This window comes from Pelophylax lessonae (genome assembly GCF_965119305.1).
Source record: "Pelophylax lessonae genome assembly, chromosome: 9".
NCBI lineage: Eukaryota > Metazoa > Chordata > Amphibia > Anura > Ranidae > Pelophylax > Pelophylax lessonae.
The window spans coordinates 96,805,856-96,830,507 of record NC_138776.1 but is presented as its reverse complement, the minus strand read 5'-3'; the positions used below and the strand labels follow the sequence as shown (position 1 = coordinate 96,830,507).

At 43.9% G+C, this 24,652-nt stretch overlaps 1 protein-coding gene across 2 annotated transcripts in view; it reads left to right on the top strand.

The window, feature by feature from the left end:
- Positions 1-23,638, top strand: part of SFXN2 (sideroflexin 2) — a 112,983-nt gene extending 89,345 nt beyond the window's left edge. For both annotated transcript variants that reach the window (XM_082269301.1, XM_082269302.1), the window contains 4 exons: positions 2,932-2,981; positions 9,126-9,175; positions 21,521-21,568; positions 23,348-23,638. In XM_082269301.1, coding sequence (XP_082125427.1) covers positions 2,932-2,981; positions 9,126-9,175; positions 21,521-21,568; positions 23,348-23,447 — 248 coding nt within the window. In that variant the 3' untranslated portion in view covers positions 23,448-23,638. The remainder of the gene's footprint in view (positions 1-2,931; positions 2,982-9,125; positions 9,176-21,520; positions 21,569-23,347) is intronic.
- The last annotated feature ends 1,014 nt before the right edge of the window (positions 23,639-24,652 follow it).

Here is a 24,652-nt window from a genome sequence, read left to right as displayed (position 1 = left end):
AGGCCCCTTTCACACGGGCGCCTACGCTAAGCAGAATCTCAGTAGTGGGGATCTCTCTGCTGATCCCCGCTGGGCATGCGGATGACAGGTCCTGTCCGCTCTGCTATGCAGACACAGCCCATTCTCCTCTATGGGGCAATCAGATGGAAATGGACCGTCTGTTTCCATCCGATGCCATCCAATCCAATTCACTGGACGGATGGTAAATAGAACCACCATCCGTCTGTTTTTGGCGGACAGGATCGGATGGCGGCGGCTTGCCACTCCATAGAGAATGAAGGGTCCGATCAGGTCCGCCTGAAAAACTTGACAGGCGGACCTGATCAGAAAGCCAGTGTGAAAGGGGCCATCGGCTGTGTGGTATGGCAGGGCAGGGAGATGATGAAAAAATATTTTTTTTTTTTTTTTCCATAAAAGATTCGTATTGTGAATAAGGGATTATAATGCAAAACAAAAGATCAACACATTGCAAGGAGATTACAAAATGCAATTTTTAAAGTAAGGCCCCTTTCACATGGTCCGCATTCCGTTGCGGACCGTGCTCTGCTCAGCGGGGATCGATCCGCCGGTCCCCGCTGAGCCGGCGGATGACAGCTCCGTCTCCGCACTGTGTGCGGAGAGGGAGGTGTCAGAGCCCGTTGCTCTCTATGGGGAATCGGATGAGCGGACCGCCTGTCCGCTCTCATCCGATCCCATCCGATCCGATCCCCAGGACTGATGGAAAATAGGGTTTCCATCCTTCCGGATTTTACGGACAGGAGCGGATGCGGATGGCACCGGGTGTCAGCAGACATGTCTCCGCTGACATCCGCTGCTCCATAGGGCTGAATGGGGCATCCGATCAGATCCGCCTAAAAAACTGACAGGCGGATCTGATCGGAACGCCCGTGTGAAAGAGCCCTAACACTCTTTTGCAGAAGTGCATAAACATGTAGAACACATTATCCTTGAACTTTCAGGAGAGAGCGCTGTAAAATGGGATTTAAAAATAAAAATAAAATCAAATAATAACCACACTCCCTGCACACTTACCTTTTAACCTTTTACCCAGATGAAGACTGCAAAAACTTCCGTCTCTCCACCTCTTGGGAAGGAGAAGGGCGGGCATTGAGACAAGCAGTGGAAATTCCTTGCATTCCTAGTTACTGCTTGTTGTCATACTCCCGGCCACCGCAAGAGGCCGCCAGTTCCCCATTGGCAGCATCTCAGTGAAGAAGGCCCAAAAGCCGGGGCCTTAATTTTCGGATGATGCAGTAGTTCGAGCGCTTGGGGGGGGGGGGGGGGGGCGGAAAGCGACAGGACATCTCCTGCAGTGCACCCCAGGCGCCAGGTCGCTAATTCTAGTCTCAAATGCGACCTGGCGCCCGGGGATTGTCGAACCCTGCCCTAATGGGTTCCCAACACAAACAGGCAACACAAGTAGCCTTTTAGTGTTTTGTGCGCACTCAGCCTTTTCACCACAACAGCACACTCCCACAGCAGAGAGAGAGAGAGCCTGCCTGCTCTCATATAAAAAGGCTTATGGACAAGGAGTGCTCAGCTATGAAATATACATACTTACATTGGTCCAAGCTGGTCTATTGTAACTATGCAATACATTTTAAACCAAAACCTCAGCTTTATATATACCAGCAACTGGATAGTAATGAAAACCTGATACAGGTTCTAACCATTACTTATTCTATCCAAAACCAAAAAGAAGATTTTGACTGGAGTTCCAACTTAGTCACTCATCAATTTTTTTATACAAATTATCAGTAAACAGTAGAAGGTTTCCTTTCTTTCTCTTGGAATTTTATATTTGTTCAACTATTCCAAACTTGGCAGGAACAGTAGGACATCCCTTACTGCAGATGGCACAGCGAGATTCCAAGTGGGTAAAGCAAACATAGAACTACAGCTAGGAGCTTTCACCACCAAAATCAATGTTCCATGTGTTTTATATTACACACATAGTGGAAGAACCCAGCGATTGATTGAGCTGTGCAGTATCCACCCATAGCTGGAATTCTGTTTTTTGGATACACTTCTTAAATCCTTTTGAACAAGGTTTCTTTTAAAAAAAGCACACAGGAGGGCGCAAACACCTAGTGCAGGGGTCTTCAAACTATATCCCTCCAGTTGTTCAGGAACTACAATTCCCATCATGCCTAGTCATGTCTGTGAATGTCAGAGTTTTACAATGCCTCGTTGGATGTGTAGTTCTGCAACAGCTGGAGGGCCGTAGTTTGAGGATCCCTGGCCTAGTGCGTTGCCAAAGATTTATTAATAAAACAAATGAACTTTGAGTCAAATCCAACTTGCAAATGTGGACAAAATGCATGCATTGTACCACACCAAATCATGATCCAGTGCTGGTGTCACGTGGCCTAAACCTGATGCACCACTGTGTTAGGAAGCTAATGCGTTTCTTAGGACCAACACCCCCCCCCCTTCCTCAGAGCTACATCGCTCACAGGTCAGGCCACGTGACACCAGCACTGGATCATGATTTTGTGTGGTACAACGCATGCATTTTGTATTTATTTGTGAATATCGATTTGTCTCTTTGTTCATTTTATTTATACTAAATCTTTGGTAACGCACTAGGAGTTTGCGTTGTCTTGTGTGCTTTTTAACAGTTATCCACTAGATTGCCCTATCTGAGGAGGGCTGCATGGCGAAGAATTCCAGTTGAAGATTTACATTTTGATTGATGATGATCATTCACACATCATTGAGACTTTGTGGCATTCCTCTGAGCTCTGGGGTTGTTCATTTGTTCTTGTACACATTTTTTATTTTAAAGGTAATTCACAATCAAATAATGTGGCACTCAGTTTATTTTGCACCTTGTACACAAGGGTGCACATGCAATATGCAGTAATATTGATATACCTTAAATAATGTTATAATGGTTTTTGGCTTTAATAAATTGTGGTTTCATTTCAGTCCTCTTGCCAATTTTGATGCAGAAGCTGGAGTCTTTCCCCTTTATGAGAGTAAGTAAAAGAATACAAAAAAAAAAATTCATCATTAACTATATAATAAGCAAAGTCAAAGAAAAACTAAAGAAAGATAGATGGTCAGCCAACTTTTAGGCCTGTTTCACATGGTCTTCTGTATAAGAGCAGTGTGAACCGTAAGCTTTCACAAAGCATTTGCAGAGCTTTTAGCAAGCTTTGATGAAGTATTATTCAGCTCCAGTTAGTAAATGATAAACATAGATTATAATGGGAGTGCTGACTGTCACTTTGAACAGGCTGCTACCAGGCTTTAGCACTTCTTGAAGCTTGTTAAAAGCCTGCTAGCAGCTTGCTTAAAGTGGCAATCAGCACACCCATTAGGATCTGAGTTTGTCATTCACAAACTGGAGCCACATGGTACTTTAAAACCTTCAACAAAACTTGCTGTTCACACTGCTCTTATACAAGCTTAAGCCCCTGTAAAACAGGCCTAGGTGTATCCACAGACATTAGATGGCATTTGGACCCACCTGACCTCTGAAAGGTATTGCTAATTAAAGATCTTCCCATAAACATTTATGCCCAGATTTGCTGCATTGCATCCACTTATCAGGGATAGTGGTTGGCTGGGAAAGACCAACCTGAAAAAACAATTTTCTCTTTCATTCATTGCCAGACACAGCTTCTGGTATTCTTAACCATTGGGTTATACTGCCCCCTACAAGAGTAGGACACTAGGCAGAAAAAAAAAATTCTGGCTACACCCATGGGCAGTCCCAAGGGGTATAATCCCTCTCTCTGCTATAGCCACTCAGTTTTTTCTGCCTAGTCAGGAGTGAGGACCTAGTCCCTTGTTGGGATCTTTGGTCCTGGCAAAATGTGTTTTTTTTCGATGGAAAATTATTTCCTCCTGGATTTTTTCTGTGGGATCTACAATCAACAGCCGGACTGAGCAATGGTCTGGATAATCTAGATCCAGTGGTCACCCCAGTCTGGCCAGCAAGTGCGCGCAGGCCTCAGCTCTGCGCTAGTTCGGCCGCGACATAGCCCCACTGGACAGGGGCTGGCCCTGCGAGTTAATCGTCTCGCGAGGTTGCATACGACCTGGCCTCGACAGCCCCCCCCATTTCGATGGAGAGGAGGATCTGTCTGGAGCGGTGCCCGCCTGGTTCCTGGTATGGTGACTAGCTGTCCCCCCCTCTTCCCCTGGAGGGTTTTGGGGTGGGCGCAGGCCCCTCCAAGGGAAGGTCGGACCCTCGGGTTCTCCTCCTTCCTGGCACCCCCCTCACCTTCCCCCCCCCCCTCACTATTGCAGGGTCTGTATGGGTGGTCTGGACACCCCTGGGGTGTGGGCCGGGGCACCATGGGGGCGGGGAGTGCGCTGTCGGCGACCGGATGATCGGCTGTGTGTAGGGGGGGTTGTACCTGGTGGGGGCTCCTGCTAGGGTCCCTCCATCCTGCCTTGTGCCTGTCCTGTGGCTAGGGATACCTCCTGGGTCCTCGAGAGCCTTATGGTGCCATCATTTTCTTGAGCTACAATGCATGGCGACCATTTTGCGGTTGTTTGCCATTAAAAACAGCGTCGGCCATGACAGTGGGGCCCGAGGGCAGCGTTTTCGGCAGTGGAAGCCCCTCCTCATCCCCTAGTGCTGACTCCCGGATATTTTTCACTTCCTGATCGCATACGTGCAGTGCAGACTCTCCTGGTGACTAGCAGTGCCTGGTCCTGTGGGTGATGAATATGGTGGGGTCCTCTTCCTCTCTGCTGAAGTTCGATTGGTGCTTGTAGCTGGCGACCAGGTGGTGCTACCAGCGCGCGGTGGGGTGTCCCTTTAGCAGTGTTTTTACACCTATTCCATATGTCCCCCTGGTGGCTAATGGACTCTTTGGAGCACATCTCCCCACCTCATTCCCTCTCTGAGGCTGCAGGGCCCTCTGGGTTCTGACCATCCATCCATGCACAGAAGGTGGTCCTAGAGTCCTTTGTGTCCCAGGTGGAGGTGGTTTTGGGGCGACGGGCTAGCAAAAAGCGCCCCAAGCCTTCCCCTGACTCATCAGATCCTGAATCGCGCTGTGGATTTGGAAGATTGAGTTTCTTGCTCGCCCTCCAGAAAGGTTCTTTCCTTCCAACATGCGACTGCCCCCAGTCCACTTACAGGCCCTCTTTGGGGCGGTGCAAGATCTTTTGCTTCAGGGGGTGATTGTCCCAGTTCCAATTGTGGAACGTTTTTAAGGGGTTTTTAGTCAACCTGTTTACAGTTCCCAGGAAGGAGGGCAAGGTGCGTCCAATCCTGGACCTCAAAGCGCTGAACTGCTTTCTGCGTGTGCAGAAGTTCAGGATGGAGTCCATTCGCACAGTTGTGGTTTCCCTGCATCGGAGATTTTTGCATCTGTGATTTTCTTGCCTCCATAGACATCAAGGATGCCTACCTTCACATTCCAATATGTGTCGGTCACCAACGCTTCCCCTGCTTTGCAGGGGGAGAGGAACATTATTAGTTTGGGGCGTTACCATTTAGTCTCGCCTCCACTCCCCGGGTCTTCACTACAGTGTTGGCCCCAGTACTGGCATTGTTACGCCAGCGGGGGATAGTGATACTGGGCTATTTATTTGATCTCCTTCTGTGAGCAGGCTCTTCTGCTGCGCTGGCAGAAAACCTAGAGATCTCCATACGAACTCTGAAGGAGTTCGTCTGGATTCTGAATCTTCAGAAGTCAGCCTTGGTTCCTTCTACGAAATTAGACTATCTGGGGCTGACTCTGCCCTCGGCCTTAACCAGAGTATTTCTTCCTCCCGACAAACTTCAGACACTGCAGGTTGCAGTTCATCTCCTGCTGACCAGCAGGTGGTCGTCCTTCCAGACTTGTATGCGGGTACTGGGCCTGATGATGTCATCCTTTGAGGCAGTCTTGTTTGTGCAGCCCCATGCGGGGTCCCTGCAATGGGAGATTCTTATCACATGGGTTGAGATTCCGCAGTCTCTGCACAACCAAATCCAGCTGAGCCGGGGTACGAGAGAGTCCCTGATTTGATGGCTTTGTTTTTCCGGCGATCTGGCAGGGAAAACTCCTTCCTACCCTTGTATTTGGACAGTGGTCACCACAGATGCTAGCCTGTCCAGGCGGGGAGGCGTCCTCTGCAGAAGTTCTGCTCAGGGGGACTGGACCCTGAAAGAATCCAGACTACCGCTCAATGTCGTGAGTTACGTGCGATCAGGCTTTGCCTGGCACATTGGATGGATCATCTACAAGGCTGTCCAGTGCGCATTCAATCAGAGAATGCCACGGCGTGGCTTATGTCAATATCCAAGGGGACACAAGAAGTGTCCTGGCGGCTCTGGAGGTAGCCGCATTCTCAGGTGTTCAGAATTTTTAGTTCTAGCCCTTCGTGCCATTCACTTTCTGGCAGGAGGATTACCTCAGTCGGCAGGTGTTAGACCAGGGGGAATGGTCTCTTCATCCGGGAGTTTTCTCAGTTTTGTCTCCGGTGGGGCATCCCTGAGGTGGATCTGTTGATGTCTCGGCTCAACAGTAAGGTACATAGGTTCTTGGCTCGGGCACAGGATCCTCTGGCCGATGCCACAGTATCGTCTAATTTACACCTTCCCTCCTCTCGAGCCTCTGCCAAGACTTCGACCGGCTTGAGGCAGTACTGGGCCTGGTACGCCGACCTGGTGCAACTGGTTGCCGACATTTCCTTTGAGGCGTCCTCTCAGGGAGGATCTGCTGTCCCAAGGGCCAATCTTCCAGCCTGCTTTACAGCCGCTGGCTTTGACAGCTTGGCTGTTGAAAGCCAGGTGCAGAAGGATTGTCTGAATCAGTGATTCCTACACTGTTAAAAGCTAGGAAATCTACTTTTTGGAAGATCTACCATCACACATGGAAGATGTACATTGCATGGTGTGAATCCCTTGGGGTTCCTCCTCGCTCTTTTTCGGTTGCTCGGATCTTGACCTTCCTTCAACCGGGGGTTGAACAGAAGTTGGCCTTGAGTACTATCAAGGGCCTGGTGTCGACCTTGGCATTTTCTTCCAACAACCCTTGGCTACATCTCTGCTGCGTACCTGTTTCAGGGTGTTTGGCACTTGGTCCCCCCGGTGTGGTCCCCTTTGCCACCTTGAGACCTCAATTTTGTACTTTTGGTTCTCCGGAAGTCTTCTTTGGAGAACCTTTGGGAGTTTCCCCTGCTTACGCTGTCCCAGACAGTGACTTTTTTGGTGGCTTTCACCTCTGTGCGCGGGGTGTAGGACCTGGAGGTGTTATCCTGTCATTCACCTTATCTGGTGATTGACAGGCATAAGGTGGGGCTTCGCTCCTGTACATCATTCCTTCCTAACGTGGTCTCTGATTTTGATTTGAATATAGACATGGTGTTGCCTTCCCTATGTCCTAGGCCTTAACATCCGAAGGAAATTGCCTTGCATGCCTTGGATGTGGTCCTGGGCAATTAGGGTGTACCTGGCAGCTACGGAGTCTTTCAGGAAATCTGACTCTTTGTGCTCACGGATGGCCTCGTAAAAGATGTCTGCTTCCACATCGACCATTTTTAGATGGCTCAGAGAGACGGTGGTTCAGGCCAATTCCATCAGGGGTCAGGTTCCTCCTTTCCCTGTCAAGGTGCACTTAGTGCCTCCTGGGCCTTCCGTCATCAGGCATCAGTGACGCAGGTTTGCAAGGCGGAGTGTAGATGTGTTGGCATCTGCAGATGCTTCCCTTGGCCGCAAGGTTTTGCAGGCTGCTGTTTAGGAGGACCTGATCCTCTTTGAGGGTATATTGTTTTTTTCAGGTGGGCTCCAGTTGAGCCCCTGTTGCCTGGTTGGTTAATGTTTAGCCTTGGGAATTTTTTGCTGTTTCTCACCCCTTATGTTTAACACTGCTGTGGGGCGTCTCAATGGTTAAGAATACCAGAAGCTGTGTCCGTCAATGAACGAAAGAGAAAATGGGATTTTTTGACTTATCGTAAAATCCATTTCGCTGATGTTCATTGACGGACACAGCACCCACGCCTCTGTGGAGGTATAATTCTCCTGACACTGCTTGTAACCAGACTGAGTGGCTATAGCAGATAGAGTATACCCCTTGGGACTGCCCATGGGTGTAGCCAGAATTTTTTTTTCCTGCCTAGTTTCCTAATCCTGTAGGGTTATAACCCAATGGTTAAGAATACCAGAAGCTGTGTCTGTCAATGAACATCAGAGAAATGGATTTTGCGGTAACTCAAAAATACAATTTTTGATGTATTGGTCTTGGTCAGAGTATACCTGTAGAGAACGGCACTTCCAAAGACATATGATTGTCTCCCAGTCAGACTGAAAACTGGCTGGACAAAGGTCATTTTATGTCTGTAAGCACTTTTAGATTTCACTCAGTAATGTGTGCTGGAAAAAACAAACATTGAATAATATGGTTCCATGTATGCATAAAACCTTAAAAAAGGTTCACTGCTGATTGTCATAACCACAAGTAGTTACCAATAGCAGCTGGACCTCTTCCTTCACCTGGAAGGTCAGATATGATTAGTAGCTGGAGGCAATTGCTCATCTTTGTATCCACTTTCAATAACAAGCCTCACTGATTATTATGAAGCTGATTCAAGAAAACTAGCTAAAGGGGATCTCCTGCTCATAGCAGGTAATTAGGTTTCATATTTTAGATAAAAGCAATAATCTGAGTCATAGTCATGGCCAGAGGCTCTTCGTTTGCTTTAGTTTTCTATTAGTGATCACTGGGAAAAAAAACTGATCTCTATATATAAAATAGGAAAGAAAATGGACTGATCTGCAGCACCTCTAAGACTGCTAAATACAATGAAGATATAAAAACTAGATTTTATCATGAGTATTCTTAAGACCAGAACATCACAGACTTGCATGCAGTAGCTTAGTTAGTTTTGTGGCTAACAATTTATAAGGGGAACTCTTACCCATAGTAACCTATGAGGTTTCAGTGCGTAAATGCATAGGGTAATCTGAAATTACTTTTGGACACAGCGCCACATTTGCTGTAACTTACTAGACTCATAGGCGCTGATGGAAACTAGAGCAATTCAATTTGCCCCACCACTGTCAGGTATCTCTACCTAGTATGTGCATGGATAGATAGATCATAGATTGATAGAGGAAGATATGATGAACATGAATAAAATGTACACATTTTCCTTTTTATGTAATATTTCTACAGAAAATCCATTTTCTTCATGCTCCCTTGCAAGTTACATTGGCTGGTGGATTGTAAGTATACATTTATATGTGATTTAGATTCCATTTTAAATTAAAATGTCTTTATTTACTATTACATTATATAAAATTATAATTCAAATAGATTTTTTTAAATTTATTAAAGTGGTCCTATACCCAGAAATTTGGAACTGAGCTGTTTTAACAGTCTTGCCGCACAAAATAAGAAAATGATACGGTTTCTTTGAGAAAACAAACTGCAAGCCTTCTTTGATAGCCAGTTATGGACCAGTGCTGTGACATTAATCTTGTAGTTTCTGGTTACTGATCTTAAAAGCGTTGTACACTTTCAAATGTATTTGTTTTAACCAGGTATTGGTGTAGTTATATCCCTTGTGTCTTTTGTTTGCCTTACCTTGTAATGGTGGGCTCTCATTTGTGGCTGCAGTTTGTAGTGTTAGAGCTGATGAATTCCCCTATGTCCATGTATTCATTCGTCTAGCTTGTCCCTATTTGGTAAAGCCACAGGCAGCCTCTTGTACTGGGCCATGCAGCTTTCAGTCAATGCCTTGCCATTTTTGTGTTGCATCACAAATATTGGAATTCTAATGTGAAGCAAACACATCTTTCCTTCATTTCTCTGCCTTTTTATTTTTGTCCCAGCTGATTTAATATGCAGTTTTCACTTTAAGAACATTAGACTGACCGACCCAGGAATTGTGGGATATGTGATTTCTGTCAGTTGTCAAACTAAAGACAGAAGCCATGCACTACCTGCACAGTTCTATGCGGCATGCTTCATATTTAAACACAAACAGACATTTCTGACACCGGAATGTGAAGATTTCTGCTATAGCCTGCACAGGGCAACAAATGACACCATGAAACTGTTGTATATGAGACTATCTTATGAGGGTGAAAAACATAAGGGGCAGGTAGTAACCCTAAGAGTCGGTTCACACTGGGGCGGCACGGCACGTCTCTGTACTACTTCGGGGGCGACCTGTGAAGTCCCGCGCACCGCGACTTCGGCGTGACTTGCACGAACTTCACATAATGGAAGTCTATGCAAGTCGCTCCGAGGTCGCCCCGAAGTAGTACAGGAGCCTTGTGTTGCTCCTATTAGAACGGGTCCTGTAGCAGTCAATGGACCGCGAGGGACCGCGACTTGTCAGGCTGACAAGTCACTCTAGTGTGAATCGAGTGTAAGGCTTATAATGTCTTTAAAGCAAAGTTGGCCATTCAGTGCTTTTGCCTGAACAGTGATCATTTTTATTAACAGAGACCATCTGTCCAATACCAATACATTGTTAGTAGGCACTTTAGAAAACAGAGTACTGTTTTCTAAAAAAAAAAAAAGTATGATTTTTACACCTTCTGTTACATTTTACTTGTTTATTAGAGCAGGGTACTTCAAATAGCTCAGATATAATTTGTAAAGTGATTGTAAAGACAAGTCATTTTTTACCCTAACCACTTGACCTCCAGAAGATTTACCCCCCATTCACACCCAGGCCATTTTTTGTCATGCAGCACTGCATTACTTTAACTGACAGTTGCGCCATCATGCAATGCTGTACCCAAACAAAATGTGTGTCACTTTTTTTCCCCATAAATAGAGGTTTATTTTGGTGCTATTCGATTACCACTGCATTTTTTGTTTTTTGCGCTATAAACAAAACAATTACCGACAATTTTGAAAAACAAAAAAGGAAAATATTTTTTACTTTCTGCTATAAATCCTATCCAATAAAAATGTAAAAAATCGAATTTCTTAATAAATTTAGGGCAATATGTACAATGGATATAAAAAGTCTACACACCCCTGGTAAAATGTCAGGTTTTTGTGATGTAAGAAAAATGAGACAAAGATAAATCATTTCAGAACTTTCCAGCCTTTATTGTGACCTATAAACTGTACAACTCAATAGAAATTCAATCTAAAATCTTTTGGAGGAAGGGGGGAGTAAAAATAAAAAAATAAAATAATGTGGATGCAGAAGTGTGCTAACCGGGGATGTAGCTGTATTCAGAATTATGCAATCCTATTTAAACTCATGTTAAATAGGAGTCAGTACGCGCCTGCCATCATTTAAAGTGCCTCTGATTAACCCCAAATAAAGTTCAGCTGTTCTAGTAGGTCTTTCCTGACATTTTCTTAGTCGCATCCTACAGCAAAAGCCATGGTCCATAGAGAGCTTCCAAAGCATCAGAGGGATCTCATTGTTAAAAGCTATCAGTCAGGAGAAGGGTACATAAGAATTTACAAGACATTAGATATACCATGGAACACAATGAAGACAGTCCTCAAGTGAAGAAAATCTGGCACAACAGTGACATTACCAAGAACTGGACATCCCTCCAAAATTGATGAAAAGACCAGAAGAAAACTGATCAGGGAGGCTGCTAAGAGGCCTACAGCAACATTAAAGGAGCTGCAGGAATATCTGGCAAGTACTAGCTGTGTGGTACATGTGACAACAATGTCCTGTATTCTTCATATGTCTGTGCTATGGGGTAAGTGGTAAGACAGTGACTTTTTCTTATGAAGAAAAAAATCCAAGCTTGGCTAAATTTTGCAAAAACACATCTGAAATCTCCCAAAAGCATGTGGGAAAATGTGTTATGGTCTGATGAAACCAAGGTTGAACTTTTTGGTCATAATTCCAAAAGATATGTTTGGCGCAAAAACACTGCACATCACCAAAAGAATACCATACCCACAGTGAAGCATGGTGGTGGCAGCATCATGCTTTGGAGCTGTTTTTCTTCAGCTGGAACAGGGGCAAGGTAGAGGGAATTATGAACAGTTCCAAATACCAGTCAATATTGGCACAAAACCTTCAGGCTTCTGCTAGAAAGCTGAACATGAAGAGGAACTTCATCTTTTAGCATGTCAACGACCCAAAGAATACATCCAAATTAACAAAGGAATGGCCTTCACCAGAAGAAGATTCAAGCCCAGACCTGAATCTAATTGAAAATCTGTGGGGTGATCTGAAGAGGGCGGTGCACAGGAGATGCTCTCGCAATCTGACAGATTTAGAGTTTTTTTTTTTTGCAAAGAAGAGCGGGCAAATATTGCCAAGTCAAGATGTGCCATGCTGATAGACTCATACCCAAAAAAGACTGAGTGCTGTAATACAATCAAAAGGTGCTTCAACAAAGTATTACGTTTAAGGGTGTGCACACTTATGCAACCATATTATTTTAGTTTTTTATTTCTACTTCCCTCCCACTTAAAATATTTTAGTTTGTTGTTCAACTGAGTTGTACAGTTTATGGGACACATTAAAGGTGGAAAAAGTTCTGAAATGATTTATCGTTGTCTCATTTTTTTGTATTACAGAAACCTGACATTTTAACAGGGGTGTGTAGACTTTTTATATCCACTGTATTCTGCTACATGTTTTTGGTAGAAAAAAAATCCCATTAAGCATATATTATTGATTTGCGCAAAAGTTATAGCGATATATAAAACTATAGGATATATAATGCATTTTTTTTTTTTTTTTTTACTAATGTGGCGATCAGTGACTTATAGCAGGTCTGCGATATTGTGGCGGACAATCGGACACTAACTGACATTTTTGAGCCTTTGCGGGAGTCAGTGACACTATTAAAGTGATCAGTGCTAAAAATATGCATTGTCACTGTACTAATGACACAGGCAACTGTGTCAGGTTAACTGTGTGCCTGGTCAGTGTTTGTGTACTTTATGTTGTGCTTTTACTAGGGGAAGTAATGGATTTTGTTCCCTGCTTTGCAGGAAAGGAAAGCTATTACTTCCTCACTGACAGGACAAGGCTCTGCTTGGTTAACACAGGCAGGGCTCTGTCGTGTTTGAATTCATGACAATCGCTGGGTGCGATCCAGTGGCCGACACCTGGCGATCGACATCTGCGGTGTTTAATCATAGCGTGGCTGGGTAACCAGCGGCACATGCGCCCACTACCCAGAGATACATGATCTGGCACAGCCGAGCCGCCTTGCTGCCGTATATGTAAGTTATACAGGCGGCAAACCGTTAAAGTAGAACTGTGTGCAATTTTATTTTATTTAATTTTTTCATTTTGGTAGAGACAGGTTTTTTTGCTATCTGCGTCCCATTGGGGAGATTTACCTTAACTTCCTGTCTCATATCCAAAATAGCAAGTGAGGGGAAATCCCTGCAAATTAGGGGTCACTAGAAATAGTATCCCCATTGGAAGACTTCCTCACTTTTCTGGAAACAATACAAAATTTTCTTTTACTTTCGATGATAATGGTAACAGGACAAATAGAGCAGGTGAATCTCTCCAAAGGTTGCTGAGCTAGCAATCAAAAACTGGTGTTCTAATCCCTCTCTACTCTATCCAAAACTAAAAAAAAAAGGTTTTGCCTTTAGCATTTATTTCCGCACACAGCTTAGCTCAGATTCCAGCCTGCCAGTGTACCACCTTATGGTGGTACACAGAGAAGAGGAGGAGTTGAGTGCACCAGTGGGGGACCCCGGAAAAGCAGGTTCTGGGGGCGCTCTGTGCAATACCATTACACAGAGCAGGTAAGTATAACATTTTTAATACTTTTAATTAAAAAAGTTTGTCCTTTAGTATATGTCAATTTTAAACTAAACATGTCCCAGAGTCCCACAAAACAAAGTGTTTCCACAACGGCCTAGCAGACCATTATCCCGACACACCACTATAACCACCAAAGATGTGTTCTAATACTTTTATAATATGCAGTATTTAAATATAGCTTGCCAGATCCCCCTATCCCCCTTCTGTATTGTAGGATTAGGGGGTGTGCATGTTTGCTGAATACTCAGACACAAATTAAACTATTGATATGTTTTAGATGTGGGATGAAAATGGAGCACCCAGAGGAAACCTATTCAAACACAGGCTGAACGTACACCACTCATATGCTAGCCTTGCAGGGATGTCAGCACATCATTCCAGTGCTACCATGCTACCCAAGCTCTTGACAAAAAAAATGTTGTTTCTTATAGTCCTACTACCATAACACCGTTACTTTTTACATAGAAGTAGGAACACAGATTTATTCCCTAAATCAGGGATCTCCAAACTACGGCCCAGGATTCATAGAACTTTAGAGGACTCCAGCAGAGAATTGTTCTGTTGTGAAATAGTTTGGTGTGGCATCTCAGAACGTCACTGCAATTACATCGGACATTTCACAATGTAAGAACACTGTAAAAACCAAATAAAAAGCGCAATGGTGTAATTATGATATAATAGGGTATGACATTACTGATAGGGAGTCTAATATCACCCTTCCAAAATACAATCAACTTGGTAACAAAAAAAAAAAAAACTATGGCAGAGCCTACCTTATTTGCATCATATTGCCTTTTATAAGGAACACAAATGCATTTTAACCACTTCAGAAGACTTTACCCCCTTCATGACCAGGCCATTTTTTGCTAATTGACACTGCGTCACTTTAACTGGCAATTGCGCAGTCATGCAATGCGGTATCCAAACTAAATTTCTCTTTCGTTCATCGACGGACACAGCGCTCCATAAATCATAACTACTGGGTTATATTGCCTCCTCCAGGAGTAGGACTAGGCAGAAGAAAAGACATGGGTCATCCTCAGCTGGTATATAATCCCCCTCTGCTCTAGGTTATCAGTTTTAATCTGTCTAGTCAGGAGTGAGGACCTATGCTCCCAGCTGGGATCTCTGATCCTAGCAATTTTTTCTCCTTCATTACATCTTTTTTCTCGGGAGATCTACAATCAACTGCCGGGCTGGGTGATGGGATGGATAATCTAGATCCAGTGCCCCCCCAACCCAGCCAGCGAGCGCGTGGTTGGCGGCCATGTTTGTGTAGCCCGATGATGCCACAGGGGCCATTTTCCCTTAGTACGGGAGACACTGGAGATGATTGAAGCCTCGTGGGGATGCCGAAGCTCCTCCTCTTCCTCCTCCTCTTCCTCCTCAGTTTCCTCTTCCTGTGCCCGGGGTCTTTAGAACAGGGACGGCATCCTATGATGATGCTGGATTCAAATTCTCGGCGCACCTCCGGTCGGTATGGTGGGTCCCTGGGGGTCCCTGTTATCTCTTGCTCTGCTGATAGGTACCCCGAGCCTTGAGGGGATCCTTTAGTGGTGCAAAAGATCGTTTTTGTACTGCAAGGTCTTCCTTTCCTTTATGGAGCCTCAGGGACACATCTCCCCCACTGACCCCCTCATGGAGGTGTCAGGTCCCTCAGAACCCCAGCTTCCTATGGTTGCACTTACAGCGGTCCTGCAGTCCTTAGTCTCCTGGGTGAAAGTGGCATGTGGGCAAAGGCCCAGGAGGAAGCATCCCCCGCCTTCCACTGCTCAATCTATCTCATCTGATTCTGAGCCTGATGCTGCCATGGACGCGGCACTTAGGGAGGGGGACTTAATATCAAACCCCCAGATTCATCCGATAGTGAGGATGATTCCTCCATGCTCGCAGCAGCGAATGAGAAAGCGCTGGTAGACGCACTTATCACTGCAGTGCGTGAGACTTTAGAAATGGAGGATACGGCTGATGTAGCCACGGACGTGGCTCTGTCATTTTGGTACACATAAGTCACCTCATACTCCAAAAGTGTTTCCTTATGTGCCTTATTTTGACAGGTTTTCCTGTAAGGAATGGGAACAACCAAAATTACCCTTTGTGGTCCCCAAACGTTTTGCTGTATGATACCCTTTTAAGGAGTCACTTTTAAAAAAGTGAACTAGTTCACCAGTGGTGGACCCTCCTGTGTTCAGGTTGAATAAAGCAACCATGATCCCAGTAGAGGAATACCCGTCTTTAAGAACCCGGCTGACAGGAAAGCAGAGGCTGTGGCACGGAGCATGTTTACTATGGCGGGGTTCGGTATTGCGGCCCGTCTTTGATTCAGCCTTCCTGTCTCAGACTGTAACTAAATAGGCCAAGCTTTTGCTCCAGGGCCTGGGGGGTGAGCAGGTCCCCGCTGCTTATGTTGATTTAGCAAAATTCTTCTGCGCTTCTGGGACTGAGAATAAGGGAAATAGATCTTTCAAATCTTCCCTGGGAGGTTCCAAGCAATATTGGTCTGGTAAGGCTAGAGCTAGCTTCTCCAGACCCACAGACAAGACCATTCAGCATGAAGGTTTGCCCTCACCCATCATTGGGATGGAGGGACATCTTCGCTGGTTTCCGGCCCCGTGGAGTTCTTTTGTGAGCGTCAAAGAGATCTGCAAAATGTTTATTTTGGGGGTATCCAGAAAGGGGGGCAAACTTTGTTCTTTTCAGGTTTATTTTAGGTCCTGAGCCTCCTTGTGTGGATTTTATTCCTGCAACGGTTCAAGTACTGTCCAAACTACTTAAGGTCCCCCCTATCCCTGTCCAGGGAATTGATTCTGAATAGTGTGGTCCTTCCTCTAGACAAATTTCAGGAGCCACAGCCCGTGATTCACCGGCTGCTGTCAGTTTTCTCTCCCGATTTGTATACAGGTTCTGAGTCTGATGGTATCCACCTTCAAGGCAGTTCTGTTTGCACAATCTTACATGCAGCTCCTTTAGCATGTTTGGCTCCACGGACGGATACCGAAGGTGGCGAGATCACGGGTTCCTCTTGCAGACGCCGCAGGCGTCCAAGGCCACGGTAAGGCCAGTATCATCCTCGGCTCAGGCTTCTTCTGCAGTTCCTGTGAGAAATCAAGAGCGAGGACCTTCCAGTTATCCTGGTGGCTGTAAACGTCCCTTGGGGGCTTCCTCTCAGAGAGGACCAGTTGTCCCAAGGGCTAATCTACCATCCTGCTTTACAGTCGCTGGTTTTAATGGCTTAGCTATTGAAAGCCAGGTACTGAGGGATAGAGATTTGTCTGGATCAGTGATCCCTACTATGGTGAAGGCGAGGAAGTCATCTTCCAGCAAGATATACCATCGTACGTGGAAAGCGTAAATTTCTTGGTGTGAGTCGATTGGCGCTCATCCTCGATCCTTTTCTGTGTCCCGGATATTAACCTTTCTTCAAGGTTGTTCAGAAGTTGGCCTTGAGTACCATCAAGGGCCAGGTGTCTGCCTTGGCAATCTTCTTTCAGTGACCCCCTAGCCACGCACTCTTTAGTTCGTACCTTCATTCAGGGGGTTCGACATGTGGCTCCCCCTGTACGATCTCCTTTGCCGCCATGGGATTTCAATTTAGTGTTTTCGGTTCTCCAGGAACCTCCATTTGAGAATATTCGGGAGATTCCCTTGTCTACATTATCCCAGAAGGTGACATTCTTGGTGGCTATTACCTTGGCGTCATTGGCATCATTACCCAAGAGAAAATGGGATTTTTGTACTTAGTGTAAATTCCATTTCTCTGAGTTTGACAGACACAGAACCCTCCCCTCTGTGATATTTCTAATACTGCTTGCTACTAAACAGATTACCTAGAGCAGAGAGGGGGGGGGGGTTATATATCAAGCTGAGGATGGCCCATGGGTGTAGCCAGGTGTTTTTTGTTCGGCCTAGTCCTACTCCTGGAGGAGGCCATATAACCCAGTAGTTATGATTTATGGAGCGCTGAGTCCGTCTATGAATTCAGAGAAATGGATTTTAAATACAAAAATCCCATTTTATATAATTTTTTCCACACAAATAGATCTTTCTTTTGGTGGCATTTGATCACCACTGGGTTTTTTACTTTTTTTGCAATATAAACAAAAAAAATACTAAAAATGTTTTTAAAAAACCCAAAAACAATATTTTTTACTTTTTGCTATTAAACATATCCAATAAAAAAATATTTCCTAATAAATATTGATCAAAATGTATTCTACTACATGTTTTTGTTAACAAAAATCCCAATCGGTGTATATTGATTAGTTTGCATGAACGTTATATGGTATATATACTGGAATTTTTTTATTTTTATACACTACTAATGGCGGCATTTGATGACTAATAATGGGACTATGATAGGCAATCTGACACTGATGCTGGGGGGGGGGGATGACTAACTGCCACTGACATCACCAGAGACACTAATACAGTGATTAGTGCTAATAATATGCACTGTCCCTGTACTAATGAGACTGGCTTGGAAGGAATTTACATCTAGGACGATTAAGGGGTTAAATACGTGCCTAACTATATGTGTAATGTGTGTAAAGTGTGCTGCTTTTACTAATTGATCTCTAAGGAATGAGAGAAACCGAGATCATTCCCTGTGTACAGAGTTCTAAATGTTAACACAGACCTCTCGGCTGTGAATGTACATAGTTGATCAGCACATCCCAGCCATGAATTATTGGCCAGGGACTTGCTGGCAGACTCCCGCTGTGTACAATCATGCATGCACACGCCCTAAACCCGGAAGTAGGCAGCAATGTACCAGTATGTTGCTTTGCCTACAGTGGCCGCTCATCCACAGTACAATGCGCTACGTGGTTAAAGTGTATCTATATCTAAAGCCGAAAGATTGGGATTTTTTTGCTGTCTGTGTCCCTTATCCCTGCTGAGGAGATTCACCCTCTCTTTTTGTTGTATGACCACTTTACAGGGACTTAAAGTGATGGCAAATCGTACATTTTGAGTTGTCATCACAACAGGAACATTGGAGAGATCTTTCAGTCAGGACGGTTGTTATGCTCATGACAGATAGATAGATGGTGGTGGCATTTCCATCTTAAAATCTTCACTGTATTCAAATTTCATTAAACGCTTTACCACTGGTCACTGTGCTGCTACTGCAGCACAGTGGCTCGTTATCGTCTGGCGACGTAGGTCTACGTCACCAGACATTCCCCTCTCTCGGCGGCGCGCGCGCGCCGCCGGAGGCTCGCTCCCGCTGATTTCAGTTACAGCGGGAGTCGGGCCAGGGGAGGAGCGGCGGCGATCGCCGCCACTCTTCCCCGATCGTCGGGGAATCTAGTTTGGAGATCCGCCCGCCTGTGTAAACAGAGCGGGCGGATCTCCTAAGTGACAGGCAGGGTCAGATTTCAGGGTTCAGCATAGCTGAACCCTGGATCTGTCCCTATGTCACACAGTCACCTCCCCCCCCACACGTTAGTAAGCACCAGGCATACATTAACCCCTCCCTCTCCAATAAAATTAACCCCTTCCCTGCCAGTGTCATTTTTACAGTAACAGTGCATATATATATAGCACTGATTACTGCAGTAATGTCACTGGTACCCCAAAAAGTGTCAAAAATGTCAGTCAAGGGTCCGATCTGTCCGCCGCAATGTCGCAGTCCCGCAAAAAAAATCGCAGATCGCCGCCATTACGCGTTAACAAAAAACACCAAAAATGACAGAAATCTTTCCCTTAGTAAACGCAATAACTTTTGCGCAAACCAATCAAAATACGCTTATTGCGATTTTTTTTTTTTTTTTACCAAACATGGGTAGCAGAAAAAAATTGGCCAAAAATTTGGGGGGAATTTCATATAAAAAAATGTTAAAAATATTGTTATTTTTTCAAAATAAACGCTATTTTTTTGTTTATAGCCCAAAAAGTAAAAATTGCACAGGTGATCAAATACCACCAAAAGAAAGCTCTGTTTGTGGGAAAAAAAGGACGTAAATTTCGTTTGGGTACGGCGTCGCATGACCGCGCAATTGTCAGTTAAAGTCGCACAGCGCCGAATCGCAAAAAGTGGCCCAGACGTAAGACAGCAAAATGCTCTAGTGGTAAAGTGGTTAAAATTGAGGACACTACATAAACACACCTCATTTGGATCTCAGCAAACGCGTTTCACACATCTGTGCTTAGTCATTGCTGATTAGACCAGGGTCAACTGGTTACGATCGTTCCGTCTGTGGAGACTGCTTTAGGAGGGGCGTAATGATAATATTCTGTCTTGTCCCATGCAGTCTCCAGGTGGTTGCTCCGTGCATTTGATTGATTTTTTTACTTTTCATGTTCAGTTTATGTTAGTAATTTTTGATTTGGTTTTGTTTATTCATATTAGTAATTGATTTGTTTATTTTTACTTCTATACATAAGAAGGTATTAACATTTTATTTTGGTTTTTGTGTGTGTATGTGTAATATATATATATATATATATATATATATATATATATATATATATATATATATATATATAATGTATTTGTAGGTTTTTTTCTTTCTGTGTTTTGTGTACAGGGTAATGTACACATTTTTGTCATAAAAAATTCTGATAAGCAGTTTTTGTGAGTTTATTGGATTTTTTCTTTTAATTGTTACTATCTCATAATTACATGCTACTTATGCATAGATGTATTTACTGAGCTTGGATGAGGATTATCATGAGAGATGTTCCTCACCTGTAGCTCTCTAGATATAAACTAGTGCAGAACCCTGGTCTAATCAGCAATGACTAAGCACAGATGTGTGAAATGTTTTTTCTGAGATCTATATGAGATGTGTGTGTATGTCATGTCCTTGATTTCATTAAAATTTGAATGAAGTGAAGATTTTAAGCTGAAAGTGGCACCACATCTATCTGTCATGTGCATACTTTTGGTCGCGGACCCTAGGCTGGCACCCGACATTTTGTGACCGCAGCAAGAGATCCCATACTCCACTTGGAGCGGTGCAACATTTGTGTTAGTTATATTGGGTCAGAATGGTTGTTATAGTTGTGGTGTCAACTGTCTAAAGCCCCGTACACACAGGCCGAATGCCATTGAACATTTGGCCTATGTGTGTTGCTCCCCGTCGGACAGAAGCCAGCCATTTGGTCAGCTTCTGTCGGACAAGCATGCTGAAAAACCAGCAGCCAACCGGCTCCCGATTAGCGCTCTCAGCCAATTGCGGAGTGCGTGGATCTAAATGTTCTGGTGTCCCCCTGTCAGAACACTACAGCTTATTGGAGGAGATCACTGTACTAATGTCGGATTTGTTAGTACAATGGCTCCAACCGCAGCTGTAATTTTTTTTTTTTTTTTTTTCATCCCGCTGGGTTGAATGAAAAAAAAACGAATAGTGTGTACCAGACTTAAGAGAGGATTTCCCTTTTATTATGTTGAGTAAATTAAAGAGATAACCCCAAGAGGTGGCATACACCTTGTTAGATTTAACCCCTTGTAATCAAGCACATTTTACAAAGTGTCTGGATTCCTGGAGTTCTGCTTTAATTTTCACACCTTGAGGCCAGGTTCACGCTACCTGCGACCCCGGCTTGCAGCAGGGGTCCAGTGCGTCCCTGTTCTCCATTTTTAGGTGCGAATCAGGTCCACATTTTTGCCTGAATTTGGACCAAAAATTGTACCAAAGATGCCTTTTTTAGTGTGGACAGTTGTTGCCCCGGAGCTGTGTGAACCGTCTCCATTGAGAGCTGATCACAGTGTCCTGTCATGCGATTTGGTTGCAGGGAAACCCGCATCCAATTCACGGAAGTGTGAACCTAGCATTACGTTGGTGTGGACTTGTTTTGACCTTCTCTATAATTCTGTTTTCTCCTTCCACAGCTTGCTGTTCATGGTTCCTGTGGCCTGTTCATTGTTTCCACAACGATGGTAACACTTTTTGCTTTTTATTTGGTTGAAATAGAAGTGCCTGTGCTCCCCTTTCATTGGCTGTTTTACTTTTACTTCTTTTTTTTCTCCAGGCTGCCAGCTTAATTGCAGAAGTGATTCAGGGGACTTTAATGTCACACCACCATTCCTACATGCTGATATATGCTCAGCAGTGCAAAAGTGACACTGGGAGTCTAAAAGACCCCTGGTATCTCCCTAAATATGACCAGTCATCTGCACTATGCTAAAACACATAGCAGCCTTGTCAGCTCCCATGTGATGGCAATAAAAATATTTTTTTAAATAAAATTAGTAAATAGCCCCCCAGCCTCACACATACAAACACAAATGCATGTGTCTGGTGCCACAACTGAGCAATACTTCTAGCACCATCATTCACTTTTTACTATAAATTCAACACCTGTAAAGGTTTTTAAAGCATCGCCTATGGACAACTTTGGGTACTTTTGTCTTTAGCCGTTTAAAGGACCTGCATAGTTTTTGAAGCTTGGCATACTATATTTGGTATGAATTTACTCAATGAATCCTTTTTACTTTACCAAAAGATTGCGTATTATGATTATGCGCACTAAAATTATTTTAATGTATTTTTTACTGAAAATATAGTTTTAATAAATAAATATTGTGTGACCTAAAACAAAGCAACTGCCTATGTTTTTTATTCTAAGAGGAAAGAGCACAAAGGGGAAGAAAGCGCCAGCTAAGTGTAGTATTCTAGTTAAAAGTGTTAATGACAGTGAATGGAAAAAACTCTCACAAGAGGTAAAATGTAAAAATGCTCATCTGGTATAAAGTTTGTGAATGTGGGTTCCTCCTAAAGCCATGCTAACCAGCATGAAACGCAAGTCTGAAGTAACGTCACCGGAAGGATAGGAGGACTGGATGAGAGGAAGAACAAGGCTACGCGCTTGGAGCAGCTAGCTCCTTCTAGAGGCCTGTAAAAGGAGCTAGATGTTCCAAGCGCTTAGCCTTGTTCTTCCTCTTGTCTGGTCCTCCTATCCTTCCAGTGACGTCACTTCCACCGTACGTTCCACGCTGGTTAGCATGGCTTCCCTGGGCTCCTCTAGGCTTCCAAGCCAGCCATCTCCTCTTCCAGCAGTCAGAACCAATGCAGCCATCTTTAAGGGGAACTCGCATCCACTGACTTTATACCAGATGAGCATATTTACATTTTACCTCTTGTGAGTGTTTTTAATTCATTGTCATTAAACTTTTAACTTGGATACTACACTTGGCTGATGCTTCCCTCCCCTGTCACAACTCTGAGGATAGCAGCCACAGGTGGTCCCATGCTTCCCTTTAATATATCCCCTCAACCATGGATCAGAGACATTCATGGATTGTCCTTTACCCTAATTATTGGTATATTAGACATTTATTGCTGGCTGGACTATATAAGCTCTGTGCGCCAGAATTTATTTTTCTTTTATCAACGTTTTATTCTATATTTTATTTCTCTGCTTTCAGAAAATATATCCTGTTTTGAAAAAAATGTTTTAAAACATGGGACTGGCAGCAAAAGAGTGAAAATGCTAGTTGTTGTAAGTGATTTGAGTCCTGGAACAGAAATGCAGCAAATCAGACTTCTGCTCTGAATGCTCGTTTCGGGTTACTGGTTATGAAAGTATTAAATACATTGAATAAGCATGAAAACCATGCGACTAGCATTTTATCCGGACCCCTAATGTCTGGCAATATTTAGTGTCTGTTAACCCTAGTGCCTGTTAACCCTTTTTTTTTTTTTTGTTCTTTTTTCAGTTCTATGGCTGTGAATAGTCTGGAACCAGAGCTTCGACATTCTATCCATAAGGAATATGGAGACAGAATTCAGTATGTGTACTTTAACAAAGGATTATAACCACTGGACATATACCACAGAATATATCCAAACCCAGGAATCGGCTTTATTCAGAGACAAGACCAACTTTGTGTTCTGCGTGCCAAGAAAGTTTTAATTCTCCTAAGAGCTGCATATAGCTTCATTCTTTTCCTGAGAAATAATATGCCTCCGCCTGGAATAGATGTTTTATAAATTCATTATTCTTTTTTTTTTTAATTTCTAACTTTTCTCTATAAAGAATGACTTTTGGAATGCTATCTTAAAGCACACCTTAAGTTCAACTTTGACCTGTTTTAGATCCTCTTGCTAACCTGTCACGTAAGCCTGTACAAAACACTTTGTCTTACTTGCCAGCTAAATCTGAACACAAGTGGCATAACAAAACGCCATTGCTGTGATAGGGTGACTTTCAGGTAGAGCCAGCCACCCAGTAGCCCCATCTGTAAGGCTACATTCACACCTGAGCGTAGCGTTTTTCGCGCGTTTTTTACCGCGATTTTTGCGGCGTTTTTTTACCGCGATTTTACCGCGATTTTTACCGCGATTTTTGTGCAGGCGTTTTTAGATTGAATAGAGATCAATGGAAAACGCCTGTAATCTGCCCAAAAAGAAGCTCATGTACTTTTTTGAGCGTTGGGCGTTTTGTATACAGCGTCAAAACGCTCAGATGTGAACAGGGGCCATTGAAATGAATATGATTTGTCTTGTTGGGCGTTTTGAGAGCTGATCCTAGAGCAGAAAAACGCCCCAAAACGCCTAGATGTGAACGGAGCCTAAACGGATCCAACCCTTTGACAGCAGTGTTCTTCCAATAGGAATGTCTTAGGGTCTGGCTAGCTGTATACGGGTTAGTATTACACAGCTTTTGTAGCTGCTTAAATTATAGAGCATTTATTTTTTGTAAAATTAGGGAATAGTTCACAGTACACTAATAAACAAAAAATATAATCTAACACATTTCCTCCATCTTTGCTGTCTTGGCAGAAGGTCAAATCGCTCATGCCAGGATATTGTATTTTTACAGCTGGCAGTGGTAGATGTCTGAATTGCTGAACAGCAAGTCTCTTTTGGCTGCTTTATCAGGAACCAACTCAAACTGACAGTGTATGGCCAGCTTTAGGTTCGATCTAAGGTGTGCTTCAAAAGTCCATTCTTAATTACACAGCAGAACCAAAGATATTCATCAGTATTTGTATATGGAAATTTGTTAAAAAAAAAAAAAT